We start from the raw sequence: 22719 nt of genomic DNA on the forward strand, positions 1-22719 counted from the left end.
ATCAAATCTATTAAATTTTAAAATAACATATTTTTCAGCTGATTTGTAATCACTCATTAGAGTTGGGCAAAATTTTATCTAGATAATTATTCGAATAAATATGTATTCGAATAAAAAATTATTCGATTGATTTTTTTTACAATTTTTCGAATAAAAATGTATTCGACTAATTTAGAAACAATATTATTCGAATAAAAATGTATTCGAATAATTTGGAAACAATATTATTGGAATAATTTGTGATCATAATATTATTTGAATAATTTTTAAACATAGTTATCCTATTTTAGTATTTATAGTAGTAGTTAGTACTAATTACTAAATATGTATTATGAAATAATGATTATAATTCTTCTAATTTGTACATGTATTTAGTATGTACCTTTATAGTAATTAATTATCAATATTGAAGATGTTATTATTATATCTAGTTTAGTCCAGTTTCTGTACTATATTATATAGTCTCAGATATTTTGGTACTATGTACTAACTACGTATGTTCAATGTTGTATTTCATATTTATAAGTTCAAAAATATAGAGCTCTACACAAAAATATAAAGATACTAGATAAATATGGGCATGTAGCTATAAAAATTATCTGTTTGAATTTATGATATCTAAATATCGAAGACGTGGTTTTATCAAATGTACATCAAATGTAGATTGTCTTATGATTACTTGTGTCGTATTTGTCACGTTAGTTCTTCTGTGCGCGAGTCCGCGAGTGTATGAATGCGTGACAGGGTGTTTAATTTAATTTAAAATATCAATTTATTTCAATATGAATTCTGTTAATGTACGTAGCGAAGATTCAAAAATTTCAACACAACAATTAACCGAGGATAATATTGAAGTTTCTGAAATGACGGACTTAAACTGTATGTCTATTTTAGATGGTAAGTTTTTTAAAATAAAATCCTAAATGGACAAAAATAAAGTAATTGCTACTTGCGTAACATGTGAGCCACACTATGTTGAAATAAAAAGGTCATTTTTTATATTTATTTATTTTCATTTTTGCTAAAATAATTTATTGACATTTTTGTTATTATTATTTACTACTATTTATGATTGATGTAATATTTTTACAAAATATGATTATAAAATATTATTCATATTCAATTATTATTATATATATATATATATTTCTTTACTTTCTTATATAAATCAATATTTGTTTTTTATTATACAATATTTTTAAATTTTTCCAAAAATTAGTTGAATAATAATTTATTCGAATAATTGTGAAAAAATCATTCGAATAAAATGTTATCTAAATAATCATCTAAATAAAATTTTATTCGAATAACGCCCAACTCTGTCACTCATCAATTTTCACAGTTATCACTTTATTAGTAATCATACCTAAATTAAGTTTTCAAGATTAATATTTAGTATTTAGGTACTAGAGATGGAAAGTTTAGTTCATTAGTTCACAGTTCATTCAAGTGAATAGTTCAAATAAACTATTTTTAAGTTCACGTATTTCACTAATTTTATTGATCATACTAATAATGCTTGACAATGAACTATTCGTTTTATCACTATTAGTACAGCAGTACACAGTTCAGTGGTAGGTAGTTCACACTACTAGTGATGTTAAAAATTAGCAGTCATCGCTACTTTTCACAGTGATCCAATGAGTAGCAGTAGCAGTGACTGCTACTCAAACATAATATTACAGTGATTTTATCACACTGTGATGATATCACAAATCTATTATGTTGTCCAACTGTGAAAACACTATTTAAACACTATTTAACACTGTGATTAAAGGTGCCCACACACTGCTGCGGTACGCGATACGGTATCGGTACAGTAAAGTTGCCGGTAAAATCGTTCAAATGGTTTTCATAGGCATCGCACACATCGAACTAGACCGGTCCGGTGCGCGCCTTCGTTATTATTTGTGCGGTACAATTAATAACCATGCCCAAAGATCTAAATGGGGCTTGCACACTAATGCGATATTATGCCGATATAATGCACAGTCTCAAATATCGTATCGGAGGACGGTTTCTGCTCCGGTATTTTTAGAACGTTGCATGCACGATTTTTATCGTGTTTCAGAACGATAAAATTAATTATCAAATTAGTTTTAAAAATTATAGATATTTAAAAAATCAGGGAATTTACTCTGCTGTATAGTAGATTTTATATCTACTTCATGTCTTCATCATTGTGTAGTTGGATAAATTAATTCTAATTAAAATGATGCCACATCCGGGAAAATACATTATCTGTGTTTTCTCTTAGGTTCTTTTACCTTTAATATTTTAATTTTTAAAACGACAGTTATTTTTGAGCTTTTTTGAATTGTAATATTTTACATACCTAGTCATAAATTCATAAACTCGCTTAAAAATTAAGATTTTGTAAATAACTTATGAGAAGATAGAGATAATTCACGTTGAAATCGATAATAGGTCAGATTAATCTGATATTAAAGCTAATATGTAATAACACAAAATTAGGTCTGCTGAATACAGATTTGCCATGTTGTATGTTTGTAAGACGGAGATAACGCATGCAGAATTTGTGATCTCTTAATTGCCAATCCGTTAATGGTAACTACTCATTACCTATACGTATCGATAATATTCACACTTTTAAGATTATTCTATTTTTAGTTCTTTATGTTGACATTGCACTTAGAATGTTTTTGTGTACTCCAGCAACGAATTGTTCTTCAGAAAGATCGTTTTCAACTCGCAGAAATTTGTATTTGGTATAAAGAAACATTTTTTATTGTTGCTCCCCCGTGTCAAATTTCTAAATACGGCCCTGCCCTTGATGTTAATCAAAACTAAAAACTTAAAATTGATATTAATATGAGAATATCATTAAATATTTTAAAATTAATAAATTGTCTTAAATGAAATGGTGATTTTTTGGATTTCGATTAATGTATGTATACTAAGTAGGTACTCCAGTATTATATTGTTCTGTGCTTTGGTATGGTTTGACGTTGGTTCATTTAACGGTACATGGGGTATAATATGGTAACATAATATAATATGATAACAATAAAAAGTTGATGCTTGATAGAGGCTTTGAGTTATTTTCCCTAAGTTTTGTATTTTAATATTAAAAATTGAACCTAGTCAAATTATCTTTTATTATTCATAATTATTCATAATTATTTAGACATTTCAAAATGTATTAGTTTTAATAGCTTGAGTTACTTAACACTATGTGTTTTTGACATTTTTTATACATAATTTTATATATATAGAAGTTATATTTAAGATACATTGTACATTGTACTTGATGTCAACATGGTGAACGCTGTTAATCATCATGTGCCTGTTGGACCTGGTAGTACAGAAAGTGTATTGCCTCCTCATTATCTACACGAACTTCCTAATGAAGATGAAATTCGATTAGCTAAACTGTTTGATTCACTAGACTTTGATAAAAATGGGAAAATTGACATACATGATTTATCAATTGCATTGAATGATAAGGAGTATGCACAAGTAAGTTATTAATTTATTTGGAAATTGATGTTTTATAATATTTATACTTGTCTTGGTTTTATAGAAATTTTTAGAACTGTCCGACGCTACTAAAAGTGGTTCGATTACATTAGCTGAATTTATACATTATGTTAAAGAACATGAAAAATCACTCAGACTCAGTTTTTCAAACATAGACAAAAACAAAGATGGTAAGAAGTTATTTTATATACTTTATATTTTATAATTTATTTATTATTTTATACATCAATAATATAATATTTGATTTACATCATTTTAAACCCTTAGAATAAATTAGCTATTACCTAGATTTTGACATTTTTATGTTATGATTATTAGTAATGTCATTAAATGGTTTCCTGCGAATACATATTTATAAATATTGCATTTAGTATCAGAGTATCATATATTACGTTGGTATACTCAGATTTATTTATTTTTCAATGTTTTGATGAAAAATATTTCTTGTTTTAAATCTTATTAATCTATATTATTTTTATAAATCATATTTTTATGTAACTGTCCATAGAAGAAAAAAAGTAGAAGACTGCCTTGTATAAATTAGAGGCCGTTAGAAGTTCTTATTTTATTTCATTAATTGTAATATCTAAAATTATTGTTGTATAATAATTGCAATGGTTTTTTATTTTTTATTTTTTTACGCGTGGCTATACTAAATTAAATTGTTATATAACTGAGTACTGTGTAGCAGTCCCCAACCATTTTTCTCTTCCATAGCCCTCAGATAAATATTTTACCAAATTGTACCTTACATTATAACTTTTTAACTTTTTTCACATAACTACTCTTAAAATAACTATAATATAATAATTTATATATATTTATATTTTATAAAATGATAAACAAAAAAAATTAACTATTTTACTTATTTAATTAATAAAAAAATTAAATTTAAAAGTGTAGTAAAATCTTTTACCTTATTTCAAATTATATAGTTTTTAAAAATCAGATTTAAATTATGCAAGATATAATCTTAAATTTGGAGCTGTGTTCAATTTATTGCTGTTAGATAAATTGATGGTTAAGTTTTCATTTTTAATAACATATATTTTATATTTCTGAAATGAATGATAAATTAAGCAAATTTAAAATTCTTCCGCCATTACCCAATTTCTTTGTGTGACTCAGGTTGGGAACCGCTGTTGTAGATGATGTACATCTAATATGTTATCATGTAACAAAACTCTATTTTTTTAAAAAAAAAAAAGTGGTTATTTTACATTTTTAATGCTTATAATTCACAATATCCATTAACTGATAATTTGAAAGTTCTAAAGATTTTTAATTTAAATCAATTTGTCATGAAAACCTTATTCTGTAGGAATATATTAAAGATAATAAATAAAATATTTCTAAAACAAATTATCCATGTGAGGAATTACTTTTAGTATTTCAGTATAAAGGAAATTGTTTTGATATATATGGTTTTTATATGTGATGTGTAATATATTATATTTTATTTTAAATCAATTGTTTTTATTTCTTTAAAATGTTTAAATTTGTTTTAATTTTAAATATTTTAATGTCCAATATGTTTTGGATCTCTTTATTATTTTGTAATCTCCATTCTCTGATTCGTAGGTCAATAGATTTATCTTAGTACTTTTCTTTCAAAGACATCGTCTTATTTAGAATGTATTATACTTACGTATAATTTATTTAAGCTTTCTTAGTGTCCATGTTTCTAAACCATATAGATGATAGAACTTATTAATGTTATATACATTTTAACTTTCAGGGTTATAGAGATCAATTTGGATTTTAGAAGGGTACCAACTCTTAAATAACATTTGTTTGCCAGTTGTATTCTTGCTATCTCTACTTTTAACTCATTGTCTTGAGTTAAAATAACTCCCAAGTATTTAAATTGTGGTACCATATAGAAGATATATCCTTCTACTTCTATACGCTCTATGTTGATACATCCTATTTTTTCTGCTAAGCATCATATATTCTGTTTTTTCTCATTTATTATTATACTTTATTTATTTATTTACTTGCAGCTTCCATTAATTTTTTACAATGTTTACTCATTCTCCATATTGTTTTTTATGATATTGTTTACGTATGCCAACAATACTATCTTTGATTGTCTTAACTCAGGCCTTCTGATATACCTATTCATTTGTCTTGCTACTTTTTTCAGTGCTAAATTGAAAAGAATCGGAAAGAGTCTGCCATTTTGTTTCAGTCTAGTGGTTATTTTAAACAATTAAAATTTGAAGTTTGCTATTTTTATTTTTATCTCTGAATATTTTATACTGGATTTTAACAAGATTGATTAGGTTTTTTGGGAAATTAAAATCTTTCAATATATTATGCATATTTTATAGACAATAAAATAATAAAAAATTAGTAAATGTTTAACCTGTATTATTACTTTATTTGTAAAATATGACTGTTTTTAATTAAAATGTCATCGTTAGCTATACACAAAGTTAATAGAAATCAATAGTGAGCCATGATTTTATTGACTTAAGAATATTTTTTTCTTTCCAGACTATTTCTATTAAGTTTTGTATTTCTGAAATGGTTTCTTCATTCAAACTCTTTAGTTTTTCACCCTAGATTTCGTTTTTATTGAGTTCCATATCATTACTTAATCATACTTTAATAATGATTGAATAATTTTTCGTACTTATAATTATTTGAACTATATTTTGAAAATGTATTGGTGTATCATGATTGTCTATGCAATTTATTTTTATTAAAGTTCCTTTATTTGAGTGTATAATTATCAGTGCTTGGTTAGTTCATTTAAAAAAGGAACTAGTTCATATTCACGTTCATCTTGTTAAAAATAATTTAATCCTTTTCCATATCGGTCTTGAAGAAAGGAACAAGTTCCTTTTCTCGTTCCTAATTAAGGAACATTTTTCATTCATCAATAATTTTAAAATGTAATCTATGTAATTTATAATAATAATAAATTTAATTAGGTATTGTTCTTTTGTTATTATTTTTTAAATTTATTTATTTCTTACAAGGTAATTTTATACCTATAGTAATAGTTATAACTTATATATACTGTATAAATTACTATTACTATAATATACAGTATATTTAAGTACAGGTTTTATTTTGCTTTAATATAATTAACAAGTTTCAAACATGTCATCAATTTATGAAAATGTTCAACTTAATGGTAATCCCATATTATAATATAAAAACTTCTTAAAAACTTTTAGAAAATTTAAAATCAATTTGTCTTTATTATCAGTGCTATAACTAGAGGTTGATGAAATGGGCAGTTGCCAAGGATGCAGTAAAATAAAGGATGCATTTAATTTAAATTAAAATTGGTTTATTTATATAAAATAAGCGTCAAGGGCACCACGAGGGTAGTTACAACACTGTTTTTATTAGAATATAGATGACCATTCAACTGTCAGACATAACACTATTAGAATTACTCAAAATATCTCCAAAAAAGTTATTATCCTTGTTTTTATTTTCCTCTTCATTTTCATTTTGTAAATCTGAATTTTCATTGTTTTCATTTTCAAAGCTTTAAACAATGCTTCAACAAAAAATTGTTTTGTAAGTCACTGAAGTATACATTTTGGAATTAATGCAGATGCAATCACGAGGGATTTATTAAACCAAAGATTATTGAACCTGAACATTAAAAGTTATAATTTAATCAATGTTTACTAAAACTAAAAATAATTTACTTAAATTATTAAATAAGTACCTAAATAAGGAAATTTACCTTTTAGTAATAGAAGTATAGTGCAATTTACAATTGCTAAACAATATTGTAAAAAATTATGTTCCAGCGCATTTTACTTCTTCTTAAATGAATATAATGTAGGCAATAAATATCCCATATACATCCCAGATTAATTTTGTAAAAATTCTAGTTCATAAGCTATGGAGTCATTGTTTTTCTTTTATTCTAAAAATGTTTTAATTGCTTTCACAAAAATAAACTAATGAAGAAAGGAATGAAAAAAATCCTTCTTGTTCCTTTAAAAAGTAAACAAAACTCCAATATGTTCCTAAAAATGAAATAAAACCAATGGAACTAGTTCCTTTGAACGAGTTCCTCTCAAGAACTGATAATTATAAGATTATAAGTATATATATTATTAGTAAGAATTATAAGTTTGGGTTCTTAAAAATATTTAAGTGTTTGATAATTATCTTATTCATTATTACAATATCCATTTTCAAAACTAGGATTTTCACTTAAATTCAAAATTTTTTTCGAAATTTAAAATTTTCGGAAAACTAAATTATATAAGAATAACATAACGAATATTGGTGTTAGTAAATTATTTTTAAAAATTATTTGAACTTGTGGTTTCTTCATTTGGTCAATCATGTTATATTTTTATTTTTCTATTTAAATTTTTTTCTCTTTTAACATATTCATTTATTGACCATCTATATATTTTTATAACAGATTGTAATAATAAAAATGTTAATTAAAAATAAATAAATAATTTTAATTCTTTTATTATAAAAAAGTTTCTAACTTTTATTATAAATGTATGATTATTAACATAATCATAAATTCTACGCGAGCCGGGAGATACTATGTTAATTTATCATACGGGCAACAATCCTGGATTTTAAATTCTAATTTTAACCCTATTGCCACACCATAGAAAACACACTGAAATAATATAAAATTAAAAAAAAAAAAGTTAATTTTTCTCAGTTCAATAAGAAATGTATTAAAATATGGTGTGCAGTTTTAATAATACCTACGTCAGCATAAAATCATATTTACTTCCTATTTTACTATTGATAAGTAAGTATCTCTTATTTGGTCATACAATTATAAATTGGTACTAATGTTACGGATACACATAAGTATAACTAATAATTACTTAAACATAATAGATACATGGGGGCAGGGGAGGGTTTTATTGCTAACCAAGTGAGCGGCTAATGGAGGTTTAAGAATTTAGTTAGTTGGTTTTTTTAAATCTATATAAAATTTTAAATTACAGAATATGTTTTTGAGTGCCTCATAAGAAAGTCATTTTTTTCACAATAATGACAAAGTTTAAATAGTTACATTATTAGTATCAATTTTAATCTGAAACCATTTTAAAATATAGGTAAATACTTATAATTAACGACAAAAGTGAGCAATTTATTTATAAAAAAAATATATAAAATAGGTATCATATTTATGAATGACCATTAACGATATTTTATTATAATTATTAATATATAATAATATTTTGCTTTGTAAAATAGATAGCTTAGTCCCAGGGGGGGTTAATGCCCCCTTAGCCACCCCCTTAAACCCGCCCGTGCATGGGGGAATGATATAACTAAATTAGGATATGTTAATGATCGAAACAGGAAAGTATCAATAAATATAATAGATGTGGGCGAGTATAGTTGAAATAAGAAATACGTATTAAATAATATGCAGTAAGTATGTGGCATATATTCATAATTAACAAACGACACGAGGATAGACATATAGCGGTTATTAGATAAAAATCACATTCCGTATTAACAAGGAAACGTCATAATTAAAAGTCCATATGTCACTGATCACATCCTGTATTGAATAAATTACGAAACAGAGAATGATAATGAGTTCACACGAGATCAAGGTATGAAATGGGATCCCGAGCGTACTCATTTTCAGATGTGTTTTAGTCCTGATATAAAGTGCACCTTCACGCCAGTTTAATAATCACAATATTACATTGATTGGAGGCTGTTAACATTGATTGAAGTCTATTCTCGATGCACTGTCGGTACATATTAGTTCTATGCATGGTTCGGTCTAGTACGGTCCTAACGTACAAAAATTATTGAATCATCGGTTTGGTCCGGTTCAATAATTTTTATGAGTAGTTCGGTCCAGTCCTCAGATCAAATGCATTATTTTCAGTCCGGTCCGGTTTCAAAAAAAATAAATGAAAATCAGTGCAGCCGGTCCCAACATGGTACTTAAAATCTAAATACAGATTTTGTTATGTAAACAAATAAAACGAAAAAAAATTTACAACTTTAGGTATATATTTATTTATCAAGTCGGGTAATCCGGTCCAGTGTAATACTAAATGCATCATATGGTACGGTGTGGTTTTTTACAGACTGAACCTTACGGAAAGGTCCATAGGCAGTCCAAAATGCTTTAAATTCGGACCGACAGTCCGGGCTACGGTCTACTGTATTAAATGTTATTTAATTATTGGTCCGGTTCGGTCCGGTCTAAAATTAATATGAAGCCGTCAGTTCGGTTCAATTTTGGTCTTTGATTAACGTTTAAATGCAGGGGTGTACGCAGAAAAAAAATTTCGGGGAGGGTTTTGAAATAATAAGAATAATTACAGTCAGGCCTGTATTTAAAAATTTGGCGCCCCGGGCATATTATTTTATTAGGCCCCCCAAAAAAAAAAAAAAAAATAAATAAATAATAATAATATAACACATATTATTTCTTTAATATTAAAATATATAACTTATAAATTAAAATCGTTTATACTTTTTTTTAACTAACAAATTAAACAAATTATAACATAATAAAACATACCATTTTCTTTTTTTCATTGTTGTATTTTTTTTTCATTAGGTACATCATTTTTAAAATTAATTTTGCTAAAATATTTGCCGCCCCTGAGATTTGACGCCCCGCACATGTGCCTACCTGTGTCCCCTCTAAATACGGGACTGATTACCGTTATTTTGAAATAATTGACTATTGACTATTGTCCATCATTATCACATGACCATACAACATTATATTTAGGGAAACCATCAATCATAATGTACCATTGTAAATAATATTATATCGATTACATATATTTACTTATTTTTACTTACTGATAATATGCGACTTACTAACACGCATTATTTTTACGAAGTATTGCCATCAGAAAATTTCAAAAATTTGAGTTTTAAGTAGCAATACCTTTTAGAATGTTTGGAAAATTACAAGTTATTACAAATTCACTTTTCTTAACAAAACATTTTTTTTCTAGCATGCTTTAATCTTATTTTGAACAATTCATTTTTTTTAAGGTACATAAGGTAGGATAACTATGTTTGAAATTAATCATTCATTCATTTCTGGGGGGGGGGGATTGAACCCCAAAATTTCCCCTTGCGACGGCTACTGTTTAAGTGTGGTTCGGTCTGGTCCTTAAAATAACGGACCGTGCAGAGTACTAGTACATACAAACCGGCACGCAACACTAATCTATAGAACTCGTAAGCCTAATAATAAACACTGCTGTCTGTCATCGAAAAGATTACTGATTTCTATCATAACCTGAGGAAATTATCAGGCACGTAATTTAGGGAGCTTTAGGAACTACCCCCTCCTCCCCAAAGACGATATTGTAGTAACCCTGCCAGAAAATATATAAGGGTCTATGAACTACCCTCCAGTTTTCATCAACCACTAATACCCTTGTACTTGTAATACCCCTGTACTTCAGGTGACGAAATATTGCCAGTTAAAAAAAAATGTGTCTAATTCCACAAACACCAATATTTTAGTGGAGCGTCAAAATGTTTACTTGTTTGTGTTGAATTTTAATATTTTTATTTATTATTATTATTATTATTTATTGAATAAAGGAAGGATAGTTCTATTTAATTTGAGTTAAAATCTATTAATTTTATTATACCTCAGACTAACTTTCTATTTCCAATTTATGGAATATATTCTATGTATAAAAAACGAACAGGTTCCTTGCAACCATTTGGATCCTATATTAATAAATAGCTTATATTATTGTTGGTATTGAATTAGGGTTCAAATATTTTCAAATTAAAATAACAAATATTGTAAAAGTTATAATAATTTCTTCTTCTTCTTGGGTACTACCGGCCACTAGGACCATCCCGTCAAACAACCAATCCTCCAGGACTGTCAGCTGCTTTTGTTTTCTAATCTGGACCACTGTTCAACGATTCTACATCTCACTTTACTACATCTTCCCATCTTAAACGGGGACGTCTTAGAGGCCTTTTCCCTTCAGGGTTCTCTGTCAAAACTATTTGTAGTACCTAGTAGGTTCTGACTACGCCATGCGTGACCCGCCCACTGTAGCCTCCTACTCTGGATTATATTTAATATATTTGGCTTCCGAAAGAGTTCCTCTAGTTCTTAGTTTTTTCTTATTCTCCATCCCTCAAGTCTCTCATCTTGTACTGGGCCAAAAATCTTTCTTAAGATTTTCCTCTCTAGAATAATCAGTTTGTTTTCCTCTGATTTTCTTAAGGTCCATGTTTCTGCTCCATATGTAATTGTAGGGCGTAATAGTGTAACATATAACTGTACCTTTATATCTTTCGACAGGGAACGTGATCCAAGTATTTTTGTGAGCCCGTAAAGACTTTTGTTCCCCGACAGGATTCTTGCTGCTACTTCCTTTTCAGTTTCATTTTTTTCGGTTAGTATCGAACCCAAATATTTAAATTATTTAACTCGATTACTCGATCAGTCAAACTCATGTTTGCCCACTCTTAAGGAAAGATATATTCTCGTACTATCTCTTCTTCCCTCCACCATATATTCAGTTTTTCCTTCGTTTATTTGTAAACCAACCTTCTTCGATGCCTCCTCCAAACGGCCTCATAGTATTTTTAGTCCATCGTGTGATTTATCCATGTGGACCAAATCGTCTGCATAAGCCAATACAACTATGGAGGACCCTTGTAGTGGCATCCCCTCCTGGGGTCTGATATTAGTTTATCTAATAACCTTTTCTAATACCAAATTAAAGAGAACAGGTGACATAGAGTCCTCCTGTCTAAGGCCTGAATTTACAATTACTAGGTCGGATTCCGCTTTTCTTACTCTTATTTTAATTAACGTTAAAAATAATACATGTTTCGATTAACTTTACTAATTTTTGTGGGAAGTCATATTCTCTAAGTATATTTATCAAGCTTTTGCGATGTATACTATCGTATGCCTTCTTAAAGTCGATAAAGAGTACGTTTCCTTGTCGAATTCCCAAGTCTTTTGGAATAATTGTCGGAGAATAAATATTTGGTCTGTTGTAGATTTTTCTGGCTTAAAGCCTCCTTGATAATCTGCAATGATTTGCTCTGATTTTGTTTTTATCCTTGACAAGATACAGTTCGCGAAAACTTTATACACAACACTCAGAAGGGCTATACCGCGATAATAGATATACAATAATATTTATATAATAATTTAATTAATTTAAAACGATACACAATGGTGTTCTTACAAAAAATTATATTTTTTTTCTCATGTATATATTTTACATTATACTTATTATGTGTATATTTTTTTTCTCTAGTACTTAAAATAGACATTTTAAGATAAATTCGACAGAATGATTGAATAACATTGAAATAGTTTTTATAATACATTTTAGTATTTTTGAATAAAATTCAATCATAAGTCGGAACCATTTCATTTTTTAACTTAAAAAACTTTAGCTACTTTATGAATAAACATATATTATGTGTCATTTATTTTAACACATAGTTATAGTTGCCAATCATACAAAATTAATTTTACTTTTATAAGAAATTTTATGTTTTACTATTTTAAATATTTTTAACTACAAGTCGGATTTTTATGATTTTCCATATTGTTTCTAGTCTTTGCAGTTAAATGGGAGTAAGACATGAAACACAGAATTAAAATGATTTTGCATAAAAAAAGCATATTTTAGGAGTTAAGGAATATTCAATACGTTTGAGAATATTTTATAAACATTTATTTTTGTAAATATTTTTTTCGAACAAAATAATTTATCATTATATTACCTAATATTTGTACATCCATCCATGTATTATGTGTACAACGACATTTTGATAATATTGATCAACAACTACAATGTTCACAATATAAGTTATTTTTATACCATTCTAGGTTGTTATAAAAATGAATCACTATTTATTAGGGGTAATTCACATACCGTTAAAATTGACCCAAAAATTAATTTTTTTTCAAAAATGTTATTTTAATTCAAATTAATTAGTTATAACATTTATTAAATGATAAATTTAAAACAAGTCATTAAAAAAATAATTTTTTTACTGAATATTGAAAGATTATTTGTATTTTTAAGAACATAAAACATTATAAATTTGGTGTTTTTAAAGAATATTTAAGAAATATATTGCCTTTTTTAAACGACATAAATACATCATATTTTAAAGATTTTATGAGAGTATAAATCCGATCTCTACTTATAACATAAAATACTGATAAATACTTTATTATTGAACCTAATTTGATGTACGCTATATAGAATATTGTTTTGTTTGACTTCCTGAAATAAACTTATGTATTGCGCATTGTAGATATACCGTGTGTTCACCAATTTAGGGAACACTGAATTTCTGGGCCGAATTATGTTAGAATAAATCAAATTTTTTTTATAGGTTAGTGGTATATAAATACACATTTTCAGATACATTTAAAATTTTTAACCCTCTCGGTACGCGCATTCGCAATGTAACTAATTTTTCTTATAGCAACCGGTATTTTTGATACCAAATTCGGATAGACTGAATTTTTATAAGTAATTTTGACTAATTAACCATGACTCTGAAACCAAAATTGACTGAATGAGAGCCATTTCAATTTTAATAAATAACACAATTCATTATAAAATGCATAAAACCATTTATAATTATTTATTATTGGTTACTTTTTGAATATTTTTACGTATTTTTTTTTTTTTTATACGTTTTATAAACAAGATTAACATAATATGGATGTACAATTATTTAATTAAAATTGATTACCTACATGGTTTTATGCATTTTATAATGAATTGTAAAAATGTATTATTTATTAAAATTTAAACGACTCTCATTCAGTCAATTTTGATTTTAGAGCCATGGTTAACTGGTCTAAATTACTTAAAAAAATTCAGTCTATCCGAATTTGGTGTCAAAAATACCGGTTGCTATTAAAAAAAAAAAAAAATAATAAGTTGCATTGCGCATGCGCGTACCAAGAGGGTTAAAAAATTTGAAATTTATCTGAAAATGTGTATTTATATACTACTACCTTGTAAAAAAAAAAATTTGATTTATTCCAACATAATTCGACCGAGAAATTCAGTGTTCCCTAAATTGGTGAACACACGGTATTAATGTATCGCAGTTAAAAAAAAATACTGCTTTAACATAATGTAGTTTTATGTATGTGTTAAAATATGTTTTTTTATTAGAATTCAAAAAAGTTTTTTCTATTTTTATTTTAAGGAAAAATTGATCGATATGAGCTTATCAGAGCTTTTCAAGAATTAGGAATTGAAGTTGACGATGCTGAAGCCATAAAACTTCTTAAGAGGTCAGTTAATTAAAAAGTTAACATTTTAAAATATTGATTCTAAATAAAACGAAATTAATTTATTATTGTATTTTCAATTTAGGATGGATAAAGATGGTAGTTTGGAGATAAGCTTTGAAGAATGGAGAGATTTTTTATTGTACTGTCCATTTACAGACTTACATGAATTAATTAAATATTGGAGGCATTCAACTGTGAGTAAAAAATCTTGATATATTTGTTCAAGCGATTATAATTTATTATTAAGAAAAACCGTAGATTGATCGATTAATGCGTAACGAAGATATTAAAAGTATCAAAAATAAAAAATAGTTATAACGTCGAGAATGTAGATAATTATATGCTAGTATCACGTGTGTGAATACCCCCGCCAATTGACATTCAGCAACGCTCTGTTTTAGACCTGTGCAAAGAATTATTTTAGTAGACCCGACTATGTGATGTAGTGATTTTATTCGCGTTATTTCAATTACTATTTGCCTTTTTTTTAATACATGAAAGCTATTATGAATACGAATTATAAAATATTAATTTACTCATTTGATAATGACGAAATTAAATGTTTATGTAATTTTGACTATGAAGAGAATTGTCTTTCATGTTGTGATATTTATAAATCGTACTTAGAACTTTATAAACAAATGATTTCGAAAAACGTAAGTATTTAAAATGAAACTGTTTCTTTTTTTAAACATATTTAATGCACTAAGTATTAACTTACCTAATACGAAATTGATTTATATTTTTAAATTAGATTAATTTTTTTTTTAATTTTATAATTATAAATAATTATTATGTACATATTTTATTTTTTTAATAATATAAATATAATAATTTTACAAGTACTAAATAAAAAGATACTATGAACATTTTTTTATTAATTTAAATTATAAATATTATTTTATATATTGTAATGCATATTTCATAGTGTAATAGCTAAATAATTTCCTGAGACTTTGGTCTATTATTTAAATATGCAATTTTATCAAAAACTCTTCCTTGTTTATTTAATTGTTTTTAATCTTATCAGCAGTTATAGATAAACATATACGTCTTGTTAATCATATACCTACTTGTTAAGCATAGTCTTTATTCTATGAAATAAATTATTATTTTATTATTGTTTTAGGAAAAAATTATTATTGGTCCAACTGCCTTATCTATACTATACATTTTTATCTATACTTTTATTAATTTATTTTTTTTTAAAAATATTATTTTCAGGTTGCTTTTTTAAATTATATTGCCATAATATAATTTACAAAATTATATTAATTTTTAAAAACAAATTAATTGAAAATGTAAACAAAAAATTAATATATTGTTAATAGTGTAATATGCACTTGGCAGGTATCTGTAGGTTGAGCTCGCATTATTCAAGGTTAAAATTGTTCATGTTTGACACTATTAATAAAATACAATTAACAAATAAATATTACTTGCTAAGTAATTTGGGAAAATTCCAATTCAATATTAATTGCTGGATATTTTTTCAAATATTTATAGAAAAATGTAATGCAAATTATATATTTATATTTTGAATGAGTACTTATTATTAAAATAATAATAATTTCTTGTTTGTTTTAATCTATATTTTTGTGAATTTAAAGTATATTTACAATGTCTTAAAGCTATTCTAATTAAATTTAAATTTTTACACTTTATGATGAAATATTGAATACTGTAAAACTAAATTTCAATATATTTTTATGTATATAATGTTTGTAATTTTTTTGAGAATGAATAACCATGATTAATTATAGGTACTTTAATATTCATAAAATTAATAATTTCTAATTACTTAAATTTTCATTGAATTTAAAAACTGTTTTTCATATGACATCTTTATCAAAATAATCATTTATTGTAGTTTAATAAATGCGTGCGTTAAATAAATCTTAATGTAACAAAGAAAAATAAATTTATAATTGAGTAGTTTTTTAAATATTTTAATAATGAGGAAGAGATGTAACCGACATGTGAAAAATTAAAACATTTTATTATAATACATTTTAGAAAATGAAATTAGGAAAGAACAGTAGTATTTCTTTAATTATTATTTATTTTGGAAAAATAATCTACTCTTTTAATTTATTATTAAAATTACAATTTATTTTAAGTCAAATTGTGTATTAATAGTAAAAATACATTTTTAGTATTTAGACATCGGAGAAGATATGAATGTACCCGATGACTTCACTCAAGCTGAGATGATAACAGGTATGTGGTGGCGGCATCTTGTATCTGGCGGTGTAGCTGGCGCAGTTTCAAGAACTTTTACAGCGCCTTTAGATAGACTTAAAGTATTTTTACAAGTTAGTTATTGTTAAATTACATAAATTATTTAAAAGAGTATATGATTTAATCCAAATTGTTATGTAGTATATTCCTACTTTAAAAAGTTAACTTGAAATTTTAATTTTAATAAGCTATATTGAAATATACAAATCATCTAAAATAAAAATATGAATGTTTAATTGATTTGTAAAAAAAAAAATAAGATAACAAAAATGTTTACTTTCTTAGATTAGATCATTATTTTAAATATAGAAATAAACCAAATGCATATCCATTATATATATTTTTTAATATCAATATTTATTAATACTATTCATTCAATCAACATATTTACTTATATATGTATATATCAATTTAACAATAGATTATATTTAAAACAATTTATTAAATTTATATTTTAATATAAAAAATAACCATAAATAAATTATTAACATAACAAAATAAAACAAGGTTAGTATTAGTTTAAATTTGTAATAAAAGTATTTAATTCTCAACTGTAGGTGTCAGAGACATAAATAATAAAAATACCTCACTATTTAAGTATTATCTCAAATTTTAATTTTAATTTTTTTTTTTCTATAAAACCTTTCCATGTGTTAATTATAACAGTTTTACTACGAAAACAGAAAATAATTTATAAATATAAAAATGCAATAAACAACTCAAATCTTACTTTATAGTGAATTTAATAGTGATAATTTCATAGTGAATTAAACTTCGGCCATACTGCTTCACACTCAATACCTGGCTTAGTCTGTTATTGAATTTTTTATTAAAACTACATTGTCAACCTTTGAGATACTATAATACATTTTCTGAATTATTTTTTAAACCCTATTTATGGATAAAAAGTATAACTGCAAAAAATTTAAAAAAAATATATACATTTTATGTAACAAATCTGAAATAATATAAAAATAAATTTTACTTAATAAACAATCTCCAATTTATTCAATTTATAATTTTATACTTACATTGTTTTAAGATAATTTAAGATAATGTTTTAAGATATTTTATTGTAACAGTGTAAAATATATTTTCATATGTTTTTTACACTGTTATGTTTTTAATCTACAATATTATATTTTAATTTATTTAAAAAAAGTTTGGAAAATCTGAGCTCTGATTATTACCAATTTTTAAAGATAACACATTATAGATAATGTATTATAGGTATACGGAAATCAGCATAGCAATATAACTACATGTTTCAAAAATATGTTAAAAGAAGGTGGCAAACGAGGTATGTGGCGTGGAAATGGAATTAATGTACTCAAAATAGCCCCAGAATCTGCGTTTAAATTTATGGCTTATGAACAAGCGAAACGCTTAATTCGAGGTTCGAGAACTAAAGACTTAACAATATTTGAAAGATTTATGGCAGGATCACTTGCTGGTGGTTTTAGTCAGTCATTAATTTATCCTTTAGAAGTATGTTCTACTTGAATTTTATTATCACCTTTATATTAATAACTTTTTTTTATAGGTGTTAAAAACAAGATTAGCCATAAGAAAAAGTAATCAATACAAAGGTATATTTGATTGTATTCAAATTATGTATTACCGAGAAGGTATGCGTAGTTTTTATAGGGGTTATGTACCTAACCTTTTGGGTATACTCCCATATGCTGGTATTGATCTTGCAGTATATGAGGTAATTTTTTTCTTGAAAAATAATTTTATTTAAATTAAATGCAAGTTAATTGTTAAACTATTATTTAATTCAAATTAATAGTGTTAATTATAAATCAATAATTTGAAATAATTAAGTACATTAAAAAATACAAATTATACTAATTGCAATCATTTAAAATAGTTTAATATTTTTAAATAATTATAAATAAATGATAAATTAACAATTAATAATTTTAACTATCAAAATGGACCTTCAATTGACTGTACTAAGTTTTTAGAAATTTAACATAAAATAGAATTATTATTATTATTTTATTACTATTATTTTAAATTTTACAAGTTCAGAAATAAATATACAATAATAATAAATTATATTAACACAATATGAGATCTTTCCTAATTTTTTTTTTCATAATGTTATACTACTGTTTCTTGTGTATAGCTATGGGTATCCAGAGGGAGGGGGAATGACGTGATGAAAACTATATATCATAAAATCCTAATTTTCTTCAGAGTATCTTGCTTCCTCTTCTGTACAAATATTAGTTAATTTCTAATGCATTACATAATTTAAATCTACCTCTTGCTTGCATTAGGCATTTATACATTAATATAGCTAATTTAAATAATTAACTACATGTTCTTCTATATTTTCTCCTTAGTCTACCATAATTATTAAATTAAGACTTATTTAATATAGTGAGAGTTTCAAATTTTTCTTATCTTTAAAGAGTAATCTTTGCTTAAATAGTTCCGGATGCAGTGGCGTATTTGAGGGGGGGGGGATGAGGGCAATCGCCCCCCCCCCAAGAATTTTTAGACCAAGACAATTTTTATGTAAGTAATGGGTATTTTATTAAGAAACAAAAATTATGATTTATTTTATAGTATTACTACATTTGAAAACGTTTCAAATTTTACACTAATTTAAATAACGCAAAACGCTAAATTTTTCATAACGTTTTAACTGTCAATAATGGTAAACGAAAATTTTTTTAAAGGTTTAAATTTGTATAACGTTTAAACGCTTAAATTGAATAACGTTTGAATTATTTATAGTGTTAAACGATCAATTGCTTATAATGTTTATATGTCCCATAACGATAAATAATATATATTATTTTGATTGATCATACTTAGTGAATAATTAGATAAAACATAAGCGAAACTTTCAAAACAAAGATAGGTGTTAAAAAAGAACTATACAAAAGACCATTTTAAGTGGATCCGGCATTAGATTAAAAAAAAAAAAAAAAACTACAAATATTAAGGATTCACCTGATACTACCAACAATTTTACTTGTAAATGTTGAGCCTGAATTAAAGAAAAAATTTAAGTCGCCTCCCCCTAAAAGTAAGTCTAAATACGCCCCTGTCCGGAGGTAGATCATTTTAGTGTTATATACTCATTGCAGTATTATATAATATTTATAAAATAATAGAAAAAAATATTACGAAAAAAATGTTTTTTCTCCATGTTATGTATGAAATATATTGACAATAGTTTTGAATCATCAATAAAATATAAGACGATCATATTAATTTGTGTATACAAATTTAATCGCGCCAAAGTAACCTCATTGAGAGATTTTCAATTTTATCCATAGAACAATCCATAAATTCATATACTCATACCTATATCAATTAACAATTACTTATTATGTGGTCTTATATCTACCTAATAGGCAACTATATTGAGGGGCCTCTGCATGAGTTAATTTTTGATTGAAAACAACACATTTAATTTTAATCCTACTCCGAAATGAGTAACACGACATTAGTTTTGAAAACGAATTTAGATTTTTCAATACTTGGTTGATACATTGGTTGGAATACATTTTTAACTATCATTGTCGATATTATTTTAAAAATGATTACCAAATTTGAAAAATTGTAGTTTTTCAAATAGAAAATTAAATAATCAAAAATATTTTTTAAATTGTATTACGTTCGATGACTTGGAAATTTTATCAAAAATGTATACCTTTTTTTTAAAACGAAAATCGGATTAATATTAGGAACATACTGTTAAAAGAAGAATTGTTTCTTGAGGGTGAAAATTTCACTTTTTTTGTTTCGAATAAGGAAACTGATTTTATGAGGCCAGAGAAAACAAAAGCAGTAAGAATAGTTAAATAGACGTTGAAGAGTAAAAAAAAATTGGAGGACCAAAAAAGAGATGGTTTATTACGATTGAGAATGATATAAAGGCTGTTGGTGTGTGCGTGGAGAAGTAAAAAACCCAGACAAGTTGAGGTTTAGGACAAGGATTGCCGACATACACTATAAATTCTGTAGGAATATTAAAATTATAATTGAATAAGTTAACTAATGTGAAATAAATTGCTATCTAGTTGCTATTGTAAATTAATTAAATTTATACTGTTATATTTGTCAAAAATAAATATAATTAAATACGCGTCGTTTTTTAGCGTCAAGTAATATAATTATCAGATCACCAAAATTACAAGCTATTATACTATACAGTAGGCAATGTATAATAATGTTTGACGATTTTGATTATGTTCTAATCCACTGATTTCCAAACTGGGGGGCACGCCCTCTTGGTGGCGTGTACACATTGCTGAGGTGCAAGCATAAGTATATATCTTATCTTGTTTTCGTGGTCGTGACGCCGTGTGTCGTACGAGGACCATATAAATTTACTAACACTGTTGTTCATTTACGAGTATACAATTACTAACACAACCACAACAGATTTTTAAAAATGGTCTATTTAAAGTTCCTTAATAAATGCTAGTGTCGAGGCCCTTTAAATTATAGAGTAAAAAAAAAAAAAATAGCGTGTTATACATTTTTATTTAAAACATATTTAAGTCTAAAAATAATTATAAACATAATAAATAAATTAACAATACAATAATTCATATTATTAATATATATTAAAATATTAAATTATTGTTTAAACAAATTTATGTGTATAACTTATGAATTAAAAATAAATAATAATAATTAATTCATAAAAATTATCAATTGTGATTAGTTAATTCCCTTTTTATAGTATATACTAACTAATCTAAGCAATCTTGGAATGGCCTAAATCAATAATCGAATGATTATTACTATTTTCATATGTACAATCATTTTTAAGATTAAGTATTATTAATATTTAATAATCAATTCTTTTAATTCTTAGACTTTAAAAAATAATTACATTGCTTCACACAACAATGGTGAAAAACCTGGAATGCCATTACTATTAGCTTGTGGTACTGTTTCTAGTACTTGTGGCCAGGTGTGTTCATATCCTTTAGCTCTTGTTCGTACACGTCTTCAAGCACCTTGTAAGTTTAAACTTACTATTTTTTATTTTAATAATTCTTATTTTTTTTTTCTTCAGGTCTAGAAGGCCCTGATACCAGGACAATGATGTCTGTATTTAGAGAGATTTGGTTGAAAGAAGGTGTTGCTGGACTATACCGAGGCATCACACCAAATTTCATGAAAGTAGCACCTGCTGTTAGTATAAGTTACGTCGTTTATGAACGATGTCGTGAAGCACTTGGAGTTACTATGTCATAACATCAGTTGTTTGAACTTCTTCATATTTATTTCTCTTTTGACGTTCAATATTTCTCCTTCAATTTTTCAAAAATTAATTTTCAATATTATATACATTTATTGTTGGTGAAATCTTGGGCTATATGTCTTGAAGAAAGGTGATCTGAAAGGGTAGACATTTTGCAGAAGTCTTGGTTACCATAGCCATAAGGATAGAAAAATATTATGTTTGATTATAAAATCATAATACGTAAATTTTAAATGCTTACGTATATATTATATATTACAAGCTAATTATCATAAAGCTTATTCTTAAAATACAACTTTATCTTGTTACCAATCAAATTTAGGCTCGATGAATTTCAAAAGATTTTTCTTTAATATTGTGTCCCTTGCACCAATGCTTTTTCTATCAACATTCCAACTACAATATATTTTTACCAACTTATACATATTTCATAAATTATATAGGGTTTAGATCGAAAATTATT

General features: G+C 25.7%; 1 protein-coding gene across 2 annotated transcripts; it reads left to right on the forward strand.

The window, feature by feature from the left end:
• The first annotated feature begins 3071 nt into the window (after positions 1–3071).
• Positions 3072–22719, forward strand: LOC112694530 (calcium-binding mitochondrial carrier protein SCaMC-2-like). Of its 2 annotated transcripts, XM_025570027.1 has the most exons (9): positions 3072–3480; positions 3545–3671; positions 14686–14773; positions 14856–14967; positions 16930–17088; positions 18245–18502; positions 18558–18725; positions 21864–22011; positions 22068–22717. In XM_025570027.1, the coding sequence occupies exons 1-9, from the start codon at positions 3280–3282 to the stop codon at positions 22247–22249; spliced, it is 1443 nt and encodes a 480-aa protein (XP_025425812.1). In that variant the 5' UTR covers positions 3072–3279; the 3' UTR covers positions 22250–22717. The 2 variants fall into 2 exon arrangements, with proteins under 2 accessions (XP_025425812.1, XP_025425813.1); XM_025570028.1 differs by lacking the exons at positions 3072–3480; positions 3545–3671; positions 14686–14773; positions 14856–14967 and adding an exon at positions 15164–15429 and having other exon boundaries at positions 22068–22719.

This window comes from Sipha flava, unplaced genomic scaffold, assembly GCF_003268045.1.
Source record: "Sipha flava isolate LNK unplaced genomic scaffold, YSA_version1 130_pilon_pilon, whole genome shotgun sequence".
Lineage (NCBI taxonomy): Eukaryota > Metazoa > Arthropoda > Insecta > Hemiptera > Aphididae > Sipha > Sipha flava.